A 21,550-nucleotide genomic window follows, 5' to 3' on the forward strand; every position below is an offset into this window, starting at 1 on the left:
ACTGAGGCACAACCATCATATTTGTAGCACCAAACAACAGAAGATGGAGATCCAGAGGGTTTCCTTCAAAGCAGGGAAGCTCGCGTGTAGCTCACACATCTTCAGCACACCGAAGTCCTGCTCAAGTGCCCTGGCTCCATCAGAGGCAGCGCTGGCAGAGGGTTGGCAACGGCAGAAAATCTTCAGAGCCGCTCCGTCATGTCCCAGTAGTGAAAAGGAGAAGAATTACAGCTTAGAGAACTTTGTCAGAAGGATTATTTCATTCCAAATGCTTAGAAATCTTACCCATCGGGTGCTGTTAGCATTCGTCATATATCCTTCCTTTACCAGTTTGGACAAAACAGCAATGACTGAGCTTAGAGTAAGACCAGTAGGATGTATGAAGTGATGCAAACACCCGTGAACAGAAGTTCCAGCCACAAAACAAGAAACTGAAGTATAAGCAGAGTTTGAGGAAGCACCAGTCAAATTCATTAGAGATAGTTATTGAAGATCATTTAATGCTAAAAACATAGCTGAAAGGGAGGCGCATCAAAATCTGCAGTTCAAGAAGTTTGGAATAAAGCAACTTTAGAAATGGAACATATCCTCAAAGCAAGGACGTAAATGAGTCCTGGCCTTACAGTTGAATCAAAGTTTGGTAAATATGCCCTCCTGTGTCAGGTTTCCTTTGTACAACACAAAGGACGAAAGAGATGTAAGCTTTTCAACCAGGAGAGAGCAACGGATAAATTCCATCTGTTGAGGCTCTGTTTTCCACAGTCACCAAAAAATGTCAAGGAACAATTTGTTGCCATTTGTTTAAGGTTGTTAAGCAACATGAAACTCAAATATTGTGCCCATTCATTTAGTATTGGAGCAATTTAATTTGAGAAATGAAGACAGTAACTTTTGTGTGGTTCACAGGCTTATATTGACTGTGACTTAGTGTTCCCAGGGCACATGTTTTTAAGAGCTGCACATGTCTTAGTTGGCTTTGTAGTGGAGAGATCTGCCTAAGGAAGGTCACAGCAGGCGTGGAGCTGGGCGGTTTTATGGCATCATTTTGGATTATCAGGGAGACAGGATTATGATATTACTGATATTGCCCACTTTGCAGAGGTGTTTACAAGTATCAGCAATACTTGTGATTTTGGCTGACCTTCTTCCAACCAGTTACTTGTCTTCTTGGATTGTGAATCTGTCTGAAGCATACTTGTGCTAGCAAGGAGGTGGTGGTAACAGAAACTGCAACATTTTGTGGTAGCTACAGTAGAAAATACAGTGGATTTCACATGGGAATTAATACTGGAGTTCAATGATGAACTCTGATATTAAGCAGTGGTGGGTGTATTTTATACGCCCATGAAGAACAGGTGAAATGTAGCCTGTCGTCAAGGGACGAGCACAGAAGAGGTGTCACCAATAACACCTGTGGCACAGTGCAGATGTCCCTGTCTCACTCTGAACAAGCCACTGTGTCTACCCAGCCTGGGGCAGTCCCATGCTGGGTTGGCAGGTCCAGAGCTTGCTGCGGTGTGGTCACATTCAGCTGATGCCCTGCGAGAGGTTTCTCCTCCAGGGGCTGTGGCTGGGTAAGAGCAAGGCTGTGCTCAGCAGGGTGGACATGGGGAGTGTGGCCACTTGAGAGGTCTGCTGCAGTGCAGACCCCCTTGCTGCACAAGCAAGCCTCCTCCACTTCTTCCTGCAGTGAGACTTGCTTTGCTTTGCTTCACACCCCTCATTTCAACCAACTTTGTCCTAAAATTCATCTGACCCTGTAAAAGGGTTTATGTATTTTTGGATCCCCTTGCTGCCTGTGAGCACCTTGACGAGTGTGTGCACTGCGGCACTTGAAGCACCAAGCTCTTGGGGGCCCTTGGCAGCATGTTTGGCTTGCTGTGTGCCACGCCTGGGCGGTATTGAGCCAGCGGGCTGCTGAAACTTTGGGATTTTTTGTCTCTCAGGTTGGACTTCAACGGATTCTACACAGAACGCTTGGAACACATGTCTGCCGAGCGCAGCCAGAAGGCAGCTCCTGTGCTTCCCTGCCTGGCTGTTCCTGCCCAGTGAAGCCCCACCAACCCCCCTGTCAGGGGACACCTCTTCTGCACAGGCAGAGAACAGGACACTCACTCACTTCGAGCTAGGAGTATTCAACCCCCTACATTCATAGTGTGAGCTGGAAACAAACTATAAGGGTTGTCCTGGAGAGACAGGAATATTCAGTCTCCTGAAATATATGTAATAGATTTTCTCTTCTGAGAGGCTTTTGTTAAGTCCTTTTTTTTTTTTCTTTTTAACTACATTTTAAAATTATGTATTTGTGTGTTGTAAAATAAAATTTAAAAAAATCAGGGATATTTTGTCTGGTAACAGAACTCAGGGTGTAAATTAGTCTTCTAGATGGCTAAATTTTGGTTGGCTCTGCTGCCATGTGGCATTCTTTTGGGAGGAGAACTTTATTGGGGGGTTGCTGGAATGAAGCTTATCAGCTGCTCTGACCGATGAGATGTGATTTGCAGGTACGTGATGTTCATATCATATTGGCCAAGTCCTCAGCAGAGGACTTTTAGGGCATCTTGCAGAGTTGTGCAGCCATAAAAACTGCTTGAGCCAGTTTGGAAGCAGGTGTGGTAGAGGGTGGAAGAGAAATGTCTCCCAGGAATAAATGGTAACCAAGACAGGTGCCAGAGACCCAGAGGCCTCAGTGGCAAGTGTGGGAACCTGGGGAGACATGTGAGGGCTGTGGATGCAGGGCTGAGTCCTCCTGTTAATGACCTGCCCTTCCTCTCCTTCACCTCTTCCTTTGCAAGGGCCTTCTAGAGTGTGTTAGAGGAAAGAACCAGGTTCTCTTTGCTCTGGTGGCCTAAAGGTGGTCCTCCAGCTTGGCAGAGGGAGCGAGAACCAAGGGGAGGATGGAGACCACCATCTCCATGGGTCTGGAGGACTGAATTCCTTCATTTGAAGGTTGAGGACCGACACCTCAGCCAGCATCACCTGGTCCTTCAGGGAAAGGACTTCTGTGCAGTTCATGAGGAAGGGAAAGTTTCCTGTTCCCCCCACTGAGTCCAGGCCACCTCAGTCCAGGAAGGCTTGGCAAAGTTGACATGCCATTTGCATTAAGTTTCTCTGGATCTACAGACTTCACAGCCTGTCTCAAGCTCAGGGTGGAGGGGCAGAGGGGACCAGGTCCCTGCAGGAACCTGCTCACCTGTCAGTGCCCAACATCTCGGGCTTGAGAGACTCCCCTGGCAACTCCCAGTGTCACTGTTGGTCACACAAATTTTTTACACTAACAAGCAATGTGGTGGCTGTTGCAGGACAAAACTCTGTTCACACAATTTAAATTAAATCAGGATTGAAGACATTTATAGATTAATAACACATAATTAACCAGCAAGCATTGACTCTCAGCAGAAGTAATAGATATTTCTGAAATGTTAATCTTTAAAATCAACAGCAAATTTATAAGCACCCGTCTGTGTAATCCCAAGAACTCTTGCTCACACCTGCATGTGCACACATGTGGACAGTTATGTGCACACTTCTCCGAGGGGGGGGGTGTCCTGTCTTTGCACACCCCTTCTGGGTGAGACATGGGTGCTTCACCTCTAAGGGATCCTGTGCTGCTCCCTGCAACCCACGGGTCCACACCTGAGCAAGAAAGCCCCTGGGAGGTCACCTGCACCCTGGCACTGGTTCCCCTTTGCTTGTTGCACCATGTACCAACAGCCCACTAGCTGGATGTGTCCCCCTCGCTATGCCTACCCCAGGCAGAGGTGGTGATGCTGGTGGGGCCAGCCTTTGGCTCCTGTTGTTTGAATGAGCACACATTGATAGGTAACTTCAGTTACACAAAAAGTGGCTCACACATGGATGCCTGGTTGGCTGAGCAGTTACTCTAACGACTTGGGATGCGTGGACAGATTTCCACACAGAGATCTACCCACTCCTCTGCGAGAGCAGACCTCAGCCTGGGCCAGATGCTCCACTGCCAGCCCTGAGCAGGAGGTGATGTGTGTCTTCTCCCCTCACTAGAAGCCAGGAGGTGCCAGGGGAGGGGTAAGAAGACGACCTGTGTCTGAACCCAGCAGCACCACATCGCATGGCACAGCAGTCAGGTACCGCCTTGCCCAGAGTCGCAATTTGGCTGCGGTGTGTCCCTGGTGAGCTGGGTTATTTGCTGTGCTTCATAGACCATGGGCTCCTTCAAGGCCAGCTCAGCTCTGCACACCTGGCGAGCCTTACCATCATGGTGGGGACAACTCTGCTGGAAACATTTAGGCAGTTAAGAAAGATATTACTAGGAGTGTTGAGGGTAAAAGCACGGAGCTTTAATATTTATTGTTTTTTTAATAAACTTGTCTATTTAGGAGGAATTACAGAAAAGCTGCAGGGAGAAAGAGGGAACACACCAGAGCAGCACTTGGCTACAGTGTTTTCTGTGCCATTTTGGAGGAAGCTCATCCCTGGTGACAGAGCTCTGTGACAGCTGAATTTGGTGTCCAACCCACCCTCTTCCATTAAATGTGGCATTTCCTGGCCGGTCCTGGCCTGAAACACCAAGAAATGTAAAAAAATCAGTTTGCAGGAGGGCTTTCTATCTTCACAAGTAGCCACATGGAGAAGACAAGGGACAATGGCTTGCACCCTGTGATATTTCATACCAACCTAAGAAATACGTTACAGTGAGAACAATCGCTGGAACAACCTCCCCATGGTAGAGTCCCCGTTGCTGGAGTGTTTCTGGATGTGACTGGACAGGGTGTGAGAGAACCTCATCCAGGCTCCCTTCCCCATGACAGGGTGGACCAGATGATCTTCAGAAGTCCCTTCCAACCTGGGGTGTTCTGTGGTCAAGGGGGAGCAGCAGTCAGCTCCATGGCAGAGCAGAGAGCTCATGGGGCAGTGCACCTCCCAGCTCAGCTCCATATGGTGGGTCCAGCCCCTCCAATCCTTTGGGATTGGGGAGGGTCCCAAGTGCCCCAGAGTCCCTCCAGGCCCCCTGACAGCTCAGCCCACCACCGTGACCTCAGCCTCTCCACCATCTCAGTGCTCCATCATCTCAACACCCCACCAACCCCTCCCAGTGCCTCCCCAGTCCCAATGCCGCCCTCTGGTAGCCCAGCCACCCTCAGCTCCTGCATCACCTCAGGGCCACCCCAGTGCCCCACAGCACCCACTTCGTGTCCAATGGCCCTGGTTGTGGTCACTGGCCCTACCAGTCCCTTTGTCACCTTAAAGCCAAGCAGGCACCCCCAGTGCTCCATAGCCCACAGGGAGCCCCCAGTGCCCCACAGGACACTCCCACACCCACTGCCCTCTGTGGCAGCCCAGCCACCCCAGCCCCTCCAGCACCTCAGAATTAGCGTGGGCTTCCCAGTGCACCCCCCCCAATGCCCTGTGGACCCCTGCAGTGCCCCAGGACATGGCCTAGAGGATGGACCCACCTTGATGCCCCTTGGACTCTCTGCGAAGCCACACCAGCAGTCCCCAATAACACTCAGACACAACCCCCCCAGTGCCACATGCACGCCTTCCAATACCCACGAACCCTTCCCAATGCCCCAAGGACACCCCCGATGCCCCATGGACATTCCCAACCGACCCACGGACCCCCACAATGGCTCATGGCCATCCCTTGATACGCCGTAGGCAGTCCCCAATGCTCTATGGCCCATCCCCGATACCCCACAGACAACCCTCAACGCCCCACAGATACCCCCCGCGATACCCCACGGCTCCCCCCCGCGGGGGGCGGCCCCATCCCCGCCCCGTCCCGCTCCGCCCCGTCCCGTCCCGCGAGTGGCAGTGAGTCACGGCGGGCGGGGGCTGCCGGCGCGGCGCGGCGCGGCGCAGCTCGGGGCCGGGCACCGTGGGCATCTCCGAGCCATGGCCCCGGCGCTGCTCCTGCTCCTGCTCCTGCTGCCGGTCCACGGTGAGCGTAGGGCGGGCGGGCGTGGGTCCCCGGCAGGGCAGGCAGCCCGCAGGCAGCCCTGCTCCGCCGACGGGACGGGCATGAAGTTTTGGGGGCGCAGGGCAAAACAAAACCCGACTCCCCCGGGTTCTTCCTTCGTGGGGCAGGGTTGGAGGTACCGGGCCGCGGGGGTGGGGGTGGAGGATGCTTTTCCCCGCGAGAATTAAGGGGACGCATGGGAAGCGGCACAGCAGGGAATACGCAAGGCAGGAGCTGGGTGTGGCGTGGCTTTTTGGGAAGGGTCACAGCGCGGCAATGCTTCGGCTGCTTCATCTGCCAGGCTGAGCCCTGGGATCACCGTGTGGTCAGGCAGGCATCGCTGGCATCGCCTCCCCACCTCACTCGAGGGTGAAGGATGGAGAAAGGTGCTTTGAGGACCGGGCTGGCCTCCCTCGGCCGGCTCCACTCACAGCCGGCCCCACCGCAGATCAATGTTTCAGTGATCTCGGCGTCCTGCCCCCTGCGCCCCACAGCCACGCCATGCAGATGCAGATGCTGTGCCCACCGTTATGTAAAGGCCCCTCGGCGAGGAGGCTCCTGTGAGCGAGGGGAAATTTGTCACTGCCGCCTGCAGCGTGCTGGTGGGGGGGACGACTGGTGACTCAGCCAGCCGAGGGGGTGGTGATGAGGCTTCTGGCTCCTGCGAGGGCCCGTGGGCGAGGGCCGCCAGGCCCGGCTCTGCTGCCGCCTTGCTGGGGGCTCCACTGGCCCAATGTAACCCCAGGAGCATGTGCACAGCTGCAGCATGAGCTCCCAGTTCAGGGCTTCTGGGGAAGGTGAAGGGTTTATCACAGAAATGTCTCCCTTCTGACATCAAAAAAAAGAGGACAGAGGAGAACTGAGCCAGCCCAGACATGAGCCGCTCTCCAAAACACAACCCTCAGCAGCTGCCAGACTCCAGGTCACAAAGTGGGGCATCAAGATGGGGATGAAAACACTTCCATCTTTATTTATGCACCAGGGTCCTAGTAGGGTTTTCCTGGCTTGAAGGGACCTGCTCACCCATGGGTGATGCTGAGTGCCCTGTGGCACTGGGGTTGGGGGGCATTGGAGCACTCTTGGAGCTTGTCAGGGAGTAGCGTTCCCAGGAGGTGTTTCAAGACTTGAATACCTAGCCAAATGCTATTTTGGCTCTTACCTGCACCTTCATGTTGGCCACTTCCATTATCCCCTGACTCGGTTTTTTCTGGGCATCCTGGCTCAAAGCCCTTTGACTTTTCCCAGGCACCAGGCTGGAGGAGAAGCTCGCCCATGTCGAGAAGTACGAGACAGTGATGCCACGCAAGGTGCTGGCACCTAGGGGGAGGAGGGACCTCCCTGCACCATCAGTGAGTAGCATCACCTCCCAAATACTGGCTTGGCACAGCCACCCTCATTGCCTTGCACGGAGTGGGGGGTGGGGGGGCCTGTGTTGCAATCAGCAGAGACCCTTGGCCCATCACTGGGCTCAGATGGACCCCATTAGCCCTGTGCCAGAATGACGTGGTGCACATTTTCTTGCATTGCTTCTATCCCAGAAGGTGGAGGTCTTGATCAGATCAGCTTTCCTGGACTGTTTTGGGTCAAAACAGAAACTGCAGATAGCATGGTGTACTCTTGGAGGGGAGGTGTGTGTGGGCTGTTTTCTCCAATGCTTTTTTTGGAGGCATTACCCAGTGGTGCCACCTCTTGCAGCCTTGCAGTGATCTTGTGACATCTGGTCTTTTCTTAAGGAGGGATTTGCAAAGCCTCAATGAACTGTAAACACTTTTCTTGCTGTGTTTGCTGAAGTTGGGGTTTTTTTTGTCCTTTGGGACACGGAAATAAGAATCAGAAAGTTGCAGAAACCCACATGAAAGAAAGCCATTGATATTTTTCTTGGGAAACCTTGTAATTTTGGGTAAGGAATGGGGTTTGACTCAGAAGTTTTGGGGCTCAGGGTTGACATCCATAAGATGATAGCCTTGACCTCAAAGATGCTTTCCTCATTGCCTTGAAGTGAAATTCAGCCAAATATGTGGATTCATTTTCTAGGACTGAAAAGCACTGACTTTAGCACCTGTTAAGATGGAGGGGCTGGGAACATTTATTTCCTAGTAAACTCTTTGTACAGCACATTCATCTGTGATTCAAACCCTTTCTGATAAACTAGCTTCAAAAACACTCCCCAAAAGCATCTGTTTTCTCTGCTCTAGAAACCTAAACTTGTCCATGAGATAAACATTCCCCAGGCTATTTAGAGACACCATCTGTGCCGGGCATGCTGGGCGGCTCTGCACTGATGCCCCCCAGAAAGGAGAGCGCACCCAACTTGGGGACCTTCTGCTTTCCATGGTATGGGAGAAGACATCTGCCTTGAGCTGTGTACTTTGGGCTAGCCATGCATGGTGTCTGCCAGGTGGCACCTGGATTTGGTCTTGACTTGGATGGTCCTTGGACCTCCCAAACCTGCTGTGTTGAGGGTATGAGGTCTCCTGCCTTTCAAGCCATTTTCCTGCTCTTCCACAAAAGCTGGGTTCACTCTCACAGTAACCTTGGTGGGGAAGAGGTTCTCAGCAAGGCTTAACCACCACTAAGCCCCTCTTTGAAGTGGAGACAGGTAGCTGGATGGGCATTTTCTGCACTAGCTCCTCCTGTGGCTTTGCGTTAGCAGTATCTGGCTGGGATGGGCATGGGCCAATAGCTGGTTCCTGGGTCAGAGCAGTTGGGATGCATAGGGTTGGTCCAGCAGAGCATCTGCCAGTTGAGGTTTGAAGCAGGCCACCTCCCCTCTGGCTTTGCTTAAATCAAAATATTCAGCCCTGCAGACAGGGTGGAGTCCTGGGTCCTGCAGCACAGAATCTCCCAGGATGCCAGTCCTCTCACAGGCCATGGCCTCCTCCTCCCACCTGCCCTTAATAGGGGCATGACAGGGCACGTGGCAAACATGGGTTCTTCATGGAAAGGGACCTGAAAAAAGAGCAAGAAGAGCCTTCAAAAAGATTTATAGTTACATGTTCTTTATTGCAGAAGTCACACCTCTCTCATCCCCATGCTCTAGCATTTTAAAGAACTGTATTGAAATGGGAAGGTGGTTTCCAGCCTATGTAAGAACCAGTGTTGCAAGCTGCTGGCTTCTCCCTCAGTCCACCTGTGCTCACACATCCCTGTGTCCCCACCACATCCCAGAGCCAGTTGATGCAAAGAGGCAAGTCCTTTGCCTGGGTGGAGACAGCCCACCTCCTGCTGGCCCACCCTGGGGCTCTGCAGGAAGCAGCAGCACATTGCAGAGCGAGCGGTGGGGCTGGATGGAGCAGGAGCAAGGGACAGTGGTGGCACAGGGACCTGCCTTCTCTTCCTCGGCTTGTGCTGTGGCTCCTCTGCTACATGGCATGGCGCAATGAGCCACATCCCTACTGTTCTAGCAAGACCCATTGCCTCTTTCCCCTTAGGGAAGAAATACCCTGTGCTGGGGTAGGATGGTGGCATCACATCCCAATCCTCTGCCAGCTCTCTGGGTCCCTTAATAAGACCAGCTGGAAGAAATCCCTCCTCTCTGTGTGCTGTGGCTATGGCTTTGCTTTGCTTGCTCAGCACTGTCATGGGGTTAGCAACGCTCCGGCCAGACCAGGGCTGAGCTGCTTGCACTTTCAAAGCCTTTCCATCTGGACCCCTTGCAAAGCCCATGCTAATGAGGAAGGGAATGATTCAGAGAAGCTTTATCAGGACTTTTTTTTTTTTAACTTGCCTTGTGGTTTTCTCCGAGACAGTCCCTGACCCACCCCACCCAAGTGCTTTCCTGCCATTTCTTAAGACCTCGTCCTGCTCTGGTGCTGCCAACAATAACAAAGCATCACTTTGCTGGTGGACAGGGGACAGGATGGCCACATCAGGCAGAAGACGCTGTTCATAAGAGAATAATTTGCCGGGGACCTGTGAGCATGCCCACACGCCAGCAATGCACCCACCTGCAGCTGGGGCTGCCTGGTAGGCTTGTTGCAACCTGTTTGGCATGGAGGCTTGTTTTGTGGCCAGCAGCCTTTTGCTTCAGATTGGAAACGCAACTGTGTGGAACTGAGAGCAACCAAGTGATGGGAAAACCCTCCTTACCTGGCTCTGCTGGCACTGAGTCAGCAGGACTTTCTGCTCAGCCCCAGCTCCCCCCAGGTTGTAGATCAACCCCCTGGGAGCACTGAGCCATTGTATGACAGCAGGTGTGTCATCCTCCCCAGGGAGAGGCTGCACACCTCACCCAGGAGGAATGCTGGCCTCGCGGGAGACGCTTTGCCTTCTGCTCAGGTCTCCACCCTGGGATCCCGTAATAGCTGAGGATGTGCCCTCAGGAGAGGTCTCTGTGCTGTGGTGGGGGCTGAGGAGGTCCCTGGTGCCAAGGGTACAGCCTGATACAGGGCACCATGCAAGGGAGCACCATCTCTCTCAGCGGCCCCAGTGGGATGGGACCTCTGGATATTTGTGGCCCAACCTCTGCAGATGGAGATCACAACACATCCCAGTGGGAAACACTTCTGTAGGGACATCGCCATTCTGTGGGTTCAGGGCTAGGCCGGGCTGAGTCACAGCTACCATGATGCAGCCATAGTGACTGGAGGTTGGACTTGAGATCCCTTCCACTGGCACTAGGGTGATGCTCAGGGGATCTGGAAATGGTTATACTAAAATCTACTCCTAGTAGCAGAGAATAACCAAGAGAAGGTTATTCTCTAACCATGATGATGCATGCTATATTAGTCAGAGATAAGGAAGTCTCTGCTGATGGGAGCTGTTGGGCATCAGCATCTTTGCGGTTCAGCCTGTAAGGGCTGAACTCAGTTGCAAAAAAGGAGCTTTGTGACTAATGAGTAGGAAACCTCAGTTTCTGGCATGGCCAGCTGCAGCTGTGTGTTTGACATGGGAAACCAGACTTTGCTGACTGTTTCATTGCTGATGACCTGTTCTTTACCTCAGGATATGACAGGGATTTGCGTTATTGCCTACATGCTTTCTTTCTTCTCTTCTGATTTCCTCTGTCTTTGCTAGATGCCTCCAGGGTAGAGCAGCCAGGCTCCCCATCCCGCAGCCACCTTCCAGCAGGGCGCATGCACACTCCATCATCTTTCTGGGCAGGTCCTGTCTTCTGTAGCTCTTGCTCCCAGTGACGGTGGGTCTGTGCTGTTATCTATCTTTCATGCAGAGCGCCTACCCGGATCACGTCCTCTACAGCATCCATGCCGAAGACAAGGACTACCTCCTGTGGCTGGAGAAAAACAAGTGAGTGTGGGTGGGCCGAGGGGGACGGCCAGGGGGAGGCTTAGTTCCCACCCTTGATGTGAACATCACTCCTCCAAGGTCCTCTATCACCACACCAGTGATCTAAGCCCTCAGCCCAGACCCTCGCTAGCAAAATATTGCATTTTTTTTTCGCCTCCTTGCCAAACCCACCTGTGGAGGTCATGGGCCCACCATACACAACCTGACCAACCCCATCCCCAAAGCTTTCCATCCTCTCCCTAAAACTGGTGTCACTGCTGACACACCTTCCCCCATCTTACAGGGAGCTGCTGGGGCAGCACTACACCGAGACGCACTACTCAGCCGATGGCACTGAGATTGTGGAGAAGCCAGATGTTCTGGTATGGGGCTGGCTCCGGGGAGAGCAATTTTCCTGCACCTGTGGTGTCTCACCATGCTGACAGCTGATACTGTCTCTCTTGGTGGCAGGATCACTGCTTTTACCAGGGCTATGTGCAAGATTATGCTGACTCAGCAGCAAGCATCAGCACCTGTGGCGGGCTCAGGTAGGACCTCTGACTCCCCTGGGGTACTGTGGCTGGCGGGAGGACAGCATCGAGCCTGGCCTCAGTGCACACAGCAGCCCTGCTCCTGGCAGACGGGCCGCATAACGGTGAGCTGGTGTGACAAAGGCCCAGTCAGCCAGAGCTGTGCTGATGGAGGGAGAGCTCAGCTTTCCCCTGAGGAAAAGAAGACGACTTCCCTTTTCCTGGTGGCAGTGGGAGTGCTGACCACTCTGGCTTTGTGCCCAGCAGGAAATGTGCATGGTGTTTTGCAGTTAAACCTGCCAGTTTTGGGGGGGTTGACTCATGGCATGGGATGAGATTGGAAAACTGAGCACAACAGGAGCTCTGGGCAGGAGTGTCCTCATGGGCAGCAAGGCACGGCTTGTCCCAGATCTGTCCTCTCTTCCCAGGGCAGACTGGACCCATCTCGCCCCAAGTGCTGTAGCCTGTAGCACAAAGGTGTGCTCGTGGCAATGCACCAGCTTGCAGGCAGCTGGCATCTCCTCCAGGCCATGCTGAGCTCCTAGAGCTGATGGCCACATGCCCTTCCAAAAGAAAAGGAAAGCATACAGTGCATCAGGCCAGCTGTGTCTCCATCTACCACTGGCTGCTGGCCATGCTCATCCTCATTCCTCAAAAGCTGCCTTGGGTCTACCTGCATTTAATGGCAGAAAGCATCCTTGCAGAATAACCCAAGCCACCAGGTCCATGCAAGATTGCTCAGTCTGCCATGGAAGGTTTGTACTCTGCTGTTCTTTCTTTTAAGATCAGCTGGCAGCAAGACATTGCAAGAGAGTTAGACAGAGATGAAGGGGTCCCTTGCAGGGGGATGTGTGAGGAGGATGTGTGGTCCCTGGAGTGCTGAGGGAGCTGCAAACATGTGTTTGCAGGAGAAACAACTGCTAGAGCTGTGTGGCAGCCATCTCCTCACTTTGTGAGCAGGGGTTGTGTCTGCAGGGACCTTGGCTCACACAGCTTGTGCACACATGGGACACTTGATACCCTTGTAGAGCAGGAGGGCAAGGTGTGCAAGGGCAGGACAGGAGGCAAGGACGGTAGAGGCAGGGCACATGGGACACCTTACAGAAAGCATCTTGAAGGCCAGAACTGCTCAGCAGAAAAGCTGTGTTAAATCTGGCCGGGCAGCACTGGGCAGTTCTCCTTGCTGAACCCTGGGACATTTCTGCTGCCCAAAGTACAGGATACTCCCCTTGCTACCAGCCATGGATGCTGTGCCATGGTTTGCTCCCTCCCAGCCCAGCAACCAGTTTCTAGTCTCCTTAACAGTCCTTTTGTTCAACTGGTGCTTCTGCAGCCTCTGAAAGCAAATGCTGTGGACATATTTCCTATTGCTCCCCATCTCCCAGCATGCCCCAGGTCAGCTTGGTCCTGCAGCACCTGTTTGATGTGCTCTTGGGCCAGGTGAGGTTGCAGGGAAGACATATCCAGTTCCTCATGTTGCTGTGAGCTCCTGCACCCCGTACAGCGATATGGGGCTTCATGCACTACCCAAGGGTTGCTTGGAACTTTGCCTTGAGTGTGGTTTCATGCATGTGTCCAGAAAGACCTGACTGTCATGTCCCACTAGTGGCCTGTAGCTGCCTATGGGAACCCTAAAGGAGTAGGATGGTTTCCTAGCTGGGATTTGGCAGCTGTATTTTGTATCACAGGCACTTGCGGGGGGAGTGTCTAGGGTCTGTCCATGTTCTGCTGGATATCTCCCCAACCTGATGCCTGCCCTCTCTCTTGGCAGTGGGTTTTTCCGAGTGAATGAGACAACCTTCCTGCTGGAGCCCCTGGAGAAAGATGCATCTGGCCTGCATGCAGTGTACAGAGCAGCTCACCTGCGGGGCAAGCGCAGCACGTGCCAAGAGGCTGGTGACACCCTGGAATATGACCACGCACCAAAAATTCCTGCAGCCATGAAGCTTTACCGCTGGGTTAAGGATTGCTTTTCTTCTTTCTGTAGCTGAGTTTGCAAGAGCCTAGGTCCTGTAAGTCCAGGAGTGGAGTGGGGGTGCACCACATCTCTTGGAGATGCTCCTCTCCCATGTGTTGTTGGTTGGGTACCTAACCACGGGTTGGTCCCAGTGGTCTACCTCCTGGTGGGAACAAGGTCTCAGATCCTGTACCGTTAGCAGGAACATCCTCCTACCCAATGAGTTCCATGATGCCCGCAGAGCCTGTCTTGTGCCTTATCCTAGTAGCAGACCTGGGTTTTTCCTTGTGTGTTGGAAGATGTTTGAAACACCCAGCAAAATAGCATCAGAAAGCAGAGCTATAAGACCTAGCCTTCAATAACATTGGAAGATGCCCCAGGATCCAACACATCCCACAGGAGGGTCAGCCACAGGGCTTGGTAAGCTGCAGAGCTGAGTCCTTCTTTGTACTTACTTTCTTCTTTCCTTCCAGAAATCAGCTCCGTTACACAAAGGTCCCCGATATGTGGAGCTGGTCCTGGTCGTGGACAACGAGGAAGTAAGTGTGGGGAGGGGTTGAGCTGGTGCCTGCATTTTTGCTGTCATCCACTGCAGTGAGGAGCCAGCCTGGAAATCTCTCTGTGTCCTTCCTATAGTTCAGAAAACATAAGGACTTGCGCGCAGTGCAGAACCGCATGAAGGAAATCGTGAACCACGTTGACAAGGTGAGCCCAGGGGCCTGGATCTTCCCTCCTTGCTATGAACCACAGTGCCAGCACGGGCATGAATGCATGGGTAGGGTGATAGAGCTGGAGCCAATCTCAAGCCCGTATATGGGCTGCTGCAGAATGACCAACTCCCATGGCCGATGGGGTTTGCAAAGTGGATGTGACAAGCAGCTCAGCTGTGGGTCCTAAGGAGCACGTGACGGCTGCCTCCCAGCTCTCTCATAAGGGAAAGGAGGAGAAATTTCTTCTTGTAACCCCTGCGAGCACATCCCACAGCCACTCTCAAGCTGGAGTGGGTACTAACGAGGGGCAGGTGATGGATGCAGTGCACCAAGGTGGGGGTTCTGCTTGTCTTGCTTCAGCCTCACCCTTTGGTTGGCAGTGTGGGAGCAGCATCCCAGCCTTCACTAGGCAAGAGGGAGCCCAGAGGTCCCAGGGTGAACCCTGTCTATGTGGTCACCCCAGCTTATGTTATTTATTGAGGGGGTGACAAAGCTGATATTGCACAGTGAGGTGGTGTCCTGGGTTTGGCTGCAGTTCCCCAGGGGAGGTGAGACCTTCCCTCTGCTTGTGCGGCTCAAATCCAAGTGCTCCCTCTGGGCTGTCTCCCACACCAGCTTTATCAGCCTCTTCGCCTGCGGGTGGCCTTGATCGGCTTGGAAGTGTGGAGCCACAAGGACAAAATCGTGGTCAGTCCCAACCCAGAGGTGACGCTGGACAACTTCCTCCACTGGCGGGAGGCAGAGCTGCTACAGAGGAAGCCGCATGACAATGCCCAGCTGATCACGTAAGGACAGGAGGCCTCTAGCTCGCCATCCTTGCAGCCCTACTCTCACATGGGCTACATGGCCACAGTGGCATCTCAATCCCACAGGGGCATAGACTTCCATGGCACAACTGTAGGGCTTGCCAAGAAGCTTGTGATGTGCACCAGGGACTCAGGCGGTGTCAACCAGGTGGGTCCCGCTGCCTGGACATGTGCCGGGAGGGTAGCAGCAGTCCTACAGTCTGCACTCCCTGTATTGCATTTTCCAGAGCAGGTGTCACCTCCACTGGTCTCCAGCTTTCCCACTCTGCACCCTTAGGGCTGGGTCTGATTCCTGGCAACTGGCCTCCAGAGAAGTGTCGGGGTCACAGTGGAAGGGTAGCTGTGGAAACCCAGCTGGGTGCCTGTGGAGGGCCCTGATATACCTGAGCCCTGAAAAGCCTCCCACAGCAGCTCTGTGGACGCAGGGCTTCTGCCACCACCTGTGAGGTGGCTGGGACTTAGTTTGCAATTGCTCCTTGGCCATCCTGGCTGTGCTTCCCAGCCCTCCTCAGGGAGGACAGCCTTTACTGGAGTGGGAGCAGTAGGCCAAGGGACCTGCAGCTGTTCGGAACCACCACAATGCATCATTTCAGGTAGCCACTATATCTAAGCTCACTTACACCCTGGAGAGGCGAGTCTGGACATCTTCAGGGGCCATGGGACCAAGTCCAGCTTTTGTCTTCCTTTACCTCAGCATGGCAGCATTAGGGAACAAATTGCAGACAGCAGTGAAGCCTGGAACTGAGCAGTTCAAGAGCCACAGTGGCCCCCGTGGAGATGCTGTGGAAAGCATTTGAGCCATCTTTACTTCTTGTCCCACAGGACCACAGCACAAATCCTATTGGTGCTGCATCCACCATGGCTCACGAGATGGGGCACAACCTGGGGATGTCTCATGATGAAGACATTGCTGGCTGTCACTGTCCTGTCCCCAAAGCTGATGGTGGATGTGTCATGGCAGCGAGCGTTGGGTGAGTGAAGGAGAAAGGGGACTATCCCTGGGCGGCAAATATCTCAAAGTTGTCCTCTGGCACTGTCCTGATGGGGTGAAGCCTGTGAGGTGGTCAGGTCGGGGTGGGCACTTCATTTAAAGCTGCACTTCAGAGGTCTGTTGGTGGCCCGCTAGATTCTCCCTGGGCTGATGGGTGTGAGAGCCCTCAGGCTCTCATCTCTGCTCATGACTGCTTGTTTTTGTGCCCCTTCAGCTTGGTTTACCCCAAGCTCTTTAGCCGCTGCAGCGAGCAGGACATGTGGCAGTTCCTCGGGGACTCCAGGACCGGCTGCCTGCTGAACGTCCCCAGGGCGGATGAGCTGTATGGGGGGCCGGTGTGTGGGAATCAGTTTGTGGAGCGGGGAGAGCATTGCGACTGTGGCACGCCAGAGGTAAGGGTGCTCTCTGAGAGCCCAGGAAGGAGGGTGGGTGACAAGGACCTGAGGCCTGTCATTCCGACTTGGAAAAGTTTGTACAAGCCTCTTCCCTGGACATTGTGCTTTGCAAGAGTCATCTTCCCATTGTTCTTGACGCTTCTGCTGAAAAATAACTTGTGGAGGGTATCATCAACTTGGCTGTGTGCCCCTCCCTTCATGGAGCTGGCTGTGATTTTAGCAGGACCATATCTAGGAAAGATGGACCTCCCCCACAGCATATCCTCCAAAGAGGTGATCCAAGGATGGGGACGTCATGGCGTGTTGTCCTTTCAAGAGCTGTGCTCAGCTTTTCCTCATCCCTAGCAGGCCATCACTGCATCACGGTGCGGGGAGATTTGAGGCAAACGGCCAGGTGATGTTTCTGGGAGAAATCCCTGGGTCACAGCCTTGCTCTGAGACTTGGAGGGATGCTCCCCCGATGCAGAGAGCACGGGCAGCCTCCTGTTTTCTTCTTCCTGGAGATGTGCAAAGAGTGCTACCAGAGAGCAGGGGCCCAGGTCAGGCCCCATCTTCTGAAAAAAAAATCTCTTCTGGCCCTTTGGTTTGGTGTTGGTAATGGGGATAAAGAGGTGGCAGGAATGGTTCGCGTCCCCTGGTGGGGCATCTGGTACCCTCAAAAAGGAAGGAAAGGGTCTTTCGGGAGGGTTTCAGTCCTTCCCTGTCTTGCAGGAGTGCTTGGACCACTGCTGCAATGCCACCACTTGCCAGCTGAGCGAGGGAGCTGAGTGTGCCCAGGGCGACTGCTGCCAGGACTGCAAGGTACTGCCACTGGGGAAACCAGCTTGGCAGGGAAGGGAGCTGGCTGATTTGCAGTCCTGCCCCGGGCTCCTCTGGAGCTTCCCAATAGAGGCAAAGTGTGCCCATAGCCCACTGGAGAGCCTGAAGGACCTCTGTAGCAGCCAAACACACCCAATTGTTTGGGGGGGGGAATCACGCTTTTCACTCTCACTATGTGGACAGTTGGCAACTTGGGTGGGAAGAGGTTAGGCAGGTGAAGTAGCCTCTTTCTGGCATCCTGGAGCCCATGTCCCCCGGCTCTGTTAGGTTAGGTGCAGGATGAAAGGTGGTGAAGAACTGGTCAATGTTCAGTAGCAATCAGCATGGTCTATTCCTGATTTGGGAACCCAATCTGCCTCTTCTGCTCCATGTGTCCCAGAGGAAGTTGAGTTACATGCATTGGTTCCTGCACACAGGCATAAGAAATGCCTTGATGTGAAAAGACAGGGCTGGAGGAAGACCCTGGGGCAGACAAAAAGCATAGCACAAGGTGTTGCCTGCAGGGAGAGACTTAACTATGGAAAGACCCAGGCTGAGGCCTGATGGTGTCTGGATCTGTGGGGTGCTGGGCGATGTTTTGAAGAGCAGGGTGATGCTGGGCTGTGGTGCCTCTGTGGATCTGGGAAAGCACTGAGGCAGCACTGACATCCCCTTTTCTGTGCAGGTGAAGGCTGCTGGCTCACTCTGCCGGGCCAGCAAGAACGACTGTGACCTGCCCGAGCACTGCAGTGGCCTCAGCGCTGAGTGCCCAGAGGATGTCTTCCAGGAGAATGGCATCTCCTGCCAGAATGGCAATGGCTACTGCTACAACGGGGCCTGCCCCTCGCACGGCGAGCAGTGCCGCACGCTCTGGGGCACAGGTAGCTGCTCCCCGATCCTGCCCACCCTCCTTGCTCCATGTGCTGGCTGATGTGCCTGGAGCCCTGGCTTCTTGGGCCAGGGCATTGCTCGGCTGTGGCCCCCTCTTGCATTGCTAGCTGGTGAGCCATGGCTGCTGACCCTAAAGCATGGCCACTGGTGTCAGCGCTTCAAGTTTGCTGTGGGCTCTGGCTCTGTGTGACCCTTTTCGTGTGTCCTGCAGAGGCCCAGGTGGCTCCTGATGTCTGCTTTAAGCACAATAGCGAGCAACACCTTCACCTCCACTGCCTCACTGAGCATGGGAAGCGGCCTTGCAGCCCCAAGTAAGGAGCTGGGGATGGGGAGTTGGGGGTGGTGGTGTCCATGGCTGGCACCAGCAATGCAGGGCCGAGCAAAGACCCCAAGCCCCATGCCACCCCTGCTGCTGGTGCTCATGGCTGCTTCTCCCACAGGGATGTGAAATGCGGCACGCTGCTGTGCCTGAGCGACAATGCCAGTCCTGTCCTCGGTGGTGGCTCCTACTCCCTCTTCTTTGGCAGCTTCAAGTGCAAGGCAGTCATCGCCAGCAGCGATGCCAATGAGGTGGTGGCCAAGCTCAGGCTGGTGCCCACTGGTGCCAAGTGTGGAGAGGAGATGGTGAGTGTGCTGGTGTCAATGCTGGGTGGTGGTAGGGGGTGGTGACTGCTAGCCACGGAGACCCAGGGCAGCCTCAGAGCCCCCCCTGCCTGCCCACAGGTCTGCTATGCTGGGCGCTGCCAGAACCTCCTGGTCTATGGCAACAAGAACTGCTCAGCCAAGTGCAACAACCATGGGGTATGCTGTTGGATAGTCCTCTCCCAGAGCAGCCACAGGGCCTGGGCAGCAGCCCTGGCCCTGATGGTCTGTCTACCAGCCTGATGCTTTCCTCCCTCATCTCAGGTGTGCAACCACAAAAGGGAATGTCACTGTGAGCCAGGCTGGGCAGCACCCTACTGCGCGCAGAAGATTTCAGGGATGGTGGCAGGTATGGCATCCCCTGGGCATGGCTGGCACCAGCTCCCTCTACCTGATACATGTGCCAGGGAGGGAGCCTGGGGAGGGAGGGTTGGTGTCCTGCTGCTGTACTGGTGGGTGCTGCTCCATCCCCATGGGGGTCCCTGGCACAGGGGTGCCTGTTCCAGTGTTGACTGGGTCTCCACAGGGAGCAGCAGCACGGTCTTGGCGGCTGTGCTGGCCGTGCTGGCGCTCTCCGGCATCCTGCTCGGCATTGGTATTGTGCTCTTCAGAGGCAGGGGGATGAGGCACTTCCAGAAAGGGTAATTCCCTCCTCCACCCACAGTGGGGCTGAGCCTTGGCTGCACAGGCTGAGCTCAGGAGTACCTGGAGCAGCCCCCCATTGTCCCTGTGACCCACAGGCGGACCGCCAGCGGGCCCGCTGCTGGCCTTGCCAATCCACTCTTCCAGGAGGGTGGCCAGACACAACCCTCCCGCCGCCAGCTGTCCCGCCATGACATTGGCCACCCCAACCTGCTCAGCAGCACGGCGACCCCACGGGATGCCCAGCCCCTCAGACCCTGCCGCCCAGCCCTGCAGGTAAGGGAGCTGAACAGAGCCCCAGCATGGGGCCACCTTTGTGGTGTGGGTGGGAGGGCAGCCTGTCACCCCCCCATTTTCCTGACCCTGCAGCCACTGGCACGATTCCCCCAGGTGACCCCTGCAAGTAACCACCTCTGAAAGCTGCTGCCACCTCATGGTGGGGTAGCTTGTGCTTCCTGCAGCCAGGAGCTGCTCTCAGACATCCCCTCCCAGCAGCCCCTGGCCTGACCAGACCCAGACCCAGACATGTGGGGCATATCCATGGGGTGGCCCAGGCGACTGATGACTTAGGATGGGGATGCCCTTCCTCTGCTCCCTGTCCCCTCCTTGGCGCCCAGGCAAGGGACACAGGTCTCTCTTCTCCTCCCACCAGGCAAAGCCAAAGCCGCCCAGCAAGCCTCTCCCGCCACTGAAAAGCAAGGTGCCATGCCGCAGCAAGGGGCCCCCAGAACCAGTCTCTTGCTCCTCACCGACACCCCCCTTGGTCTTTCAGTGGGACACCCCCACAAAGGTGGCCCTGAAGCCACCCCCGGCCAGGAGGTGAACAAGGATGTTCCGTCCACCACCGAAGCTGAGGGGTTGCTGGCTCTGTCGCTTTGGTGACACAGCTGGGGAGATTCCATCTGGCTTCCATCCTTACTTGAATCCCTCATCAGACCCTCCCCCAGGAGGGCACCAGTGTTTACAAATATTTGAGTTGTGCCTTAACAGACTTCATAGCCTCATGGCTGATCCAGAGAGAGCTGTTAGCTGGGGCTTTGTGAGGAGGCCAGGAGCAGGGATGATGCCAACCCCAAGTTGATCCAGGCTCTTCTCCACCCTGAGCTGCTGCCTTCTATCCCAATGTCCTGAATGTGTCCTGCTCCTCCTGCCCCTTCCCTGCTGGGGCTGTGACAAGGAGCTCCTGGCACTGCCCACAGCCTTGCCAGGGCCAGAGCATCACTGCACTACAGGAACCGGCCCCTGGGGCCGCTGCCCTAAGTGGGGACAGTCACATGGGGCATCTCAGGAGGGGCTTTGGCAGATCCAAGCCAGGCTTGGCCTCCCCGCTGTGGTTTTCCTTCTGAAGTTACCACCTGAGCTACTGTTCTGAAAGGGAATTTCTTGGGAGCCTTTATACTGCAGCCATTTACTTATGACCCTTATGTGACCATTTTGAGCCATCTGTTGTGAAAATGGGCTTCCCTGTTTTTGATATAATTTAGGTTGAAGCCTTTTATACCAATAAAGATGGAAGGTAGTGGTGTCATTGGGTGTATCTTGGCAGAAGGGAGCAGCACAGGCAACAGGGCAGGGGAGCAGTGGGGCACATGGGTGGCATCAGGCAGTGAGCTACCCAGGGCTCAGGGCAAACCTCACATGGATAAAGCCGGGGGGATAAGGGCTTGAGCTGAACTCCCAAACCCTGTGCGAGAGCCACAGGGGCCAGATGACAGCACCTCCTGCCAGACACATGGAACAAGGTTGCCACAGGGGCTGCAGGCTGCTGCAGCAAATCCCTGTGACCCACACAGCACTGCTGGGCCCCAGCTGCCAAAACATGCCGTGGGCTCTCCCTGTAACCTAAAACTGGCTACCAAGACTCTCACCACCAGCCCATCTCCCATCATCCTGGTCCAAGACAAGTGTTCAAGCTTGCAGGCAACATCAGTGCTCAGGGACCAGTCCACAGTCCCCAAGGACGCTGCTCAAACACAGCAGCCATGCCTGCTTGGGAAACACTCCTGCACTGGCCACATGTGAGC

General features: G+C 54.7%; 2 protein-coding genes across 7 annotated transcripts in view; both read left to right on the top strand.

Annotated features, from left to right (window-relative positions):
* Positions 1-2,336, top strand: part of TUBGCP2 (tubulin gamma complex component 2) — a 38,407-nt gene extending 36,071 nt beyond the window's left edge. For all 6 annotated transcript variants that reach the window (XM_075109696.1, XM_075109699.1, XM_075109700.1 and 3 more), the window contains one exon: positions 1,947-2,336. In XM_075109696.1, the coding sequence (XP_074965797.1) occupies positions 1,947-2,052 (106 nt within the window). In that variant the 3' untranslated portion in view covers positions 2,053-2,336. The remainder of the gene's footprint in view (positions 1-1,946) is intronic.
* A 3,463-nt stretch (positions 2,337-5,799) lies between these two features.
* On the top strand, positions 5,800-21,053 carry ADAM8 (ADAM metallopeptidase domain 8). The gene is made up of 21 exons (XM_075109535.1): positions 5,800-5,920; positions 7,184-7,287; positions 11,109-11,185; positions 11,469-11,547; positions 11,636-11,712; positions 13,466-13,652; positions 14,125-14,190; positions 14,288-14,356; positions 14,977-15,146; positions 15,234-15,315; positions 15,990-16,138; positions 16,373-16,550; positions 17,265-17,354; positions 18,037-18,232; positions 18,454-18,553; positions 18,683-18,866; positions 18,966-19,043; positions 19,149-19,233; positions 19,411-19,525; positions 19,625-19,802; positions 20,179-21,053. Exons 1-21 carry the CDS (start codon positions 5,875-5,877, stop codon positions 20,347-20,349), a joined length of 2,481 nt encoding a protein of 826 aa, XP_074965636.1. The 5' UTR covers positions 5,800-5,874; the 3' UTR covers positions 20,350-21,053.
* Positions 21,054-21,550: the final 497 nt, after the last annotated feature.

Source organism: Phalacrocorax aristotelis, chromosome 14 (assembly GCF_949628215.1).
Source record: "Phalacrocorax aristotelis chromosome 14, bGulAri2.1, whole genome shotgun sequence".
Classification (NCBI taxonomy): domain Eukaryota; kingdom Metazoa; phylum Chordata; class Aves; order Suliformes; family Phalacrocoracidae; genus Phalacrocorax; species Phalacrocorax aristotelis.

Coding starts and splice junctions, on each gene's coding strand:
- ADAM8 (XM_075109535.1), top strand. CDS start 5,875: ATGGCCCCGGCGCTGCTCCTGCTCCTGCTCCTGCTGCCGGTCCACG. Junction 11,548..11,635: donor TGGAGAAGCCAGATGTTCTG/GTATGGGGCTGG, acceptor TCTTGGTGGCAG/GATCACTGCTTTTACCAGGG. Junction 14,357..14,976: donor TCGTGAACCACGTTGACAAG/GTGAGCCCAGGG, acceptor CTCCCACACCAG/CTTTATCAGCCTCTTCGCCT.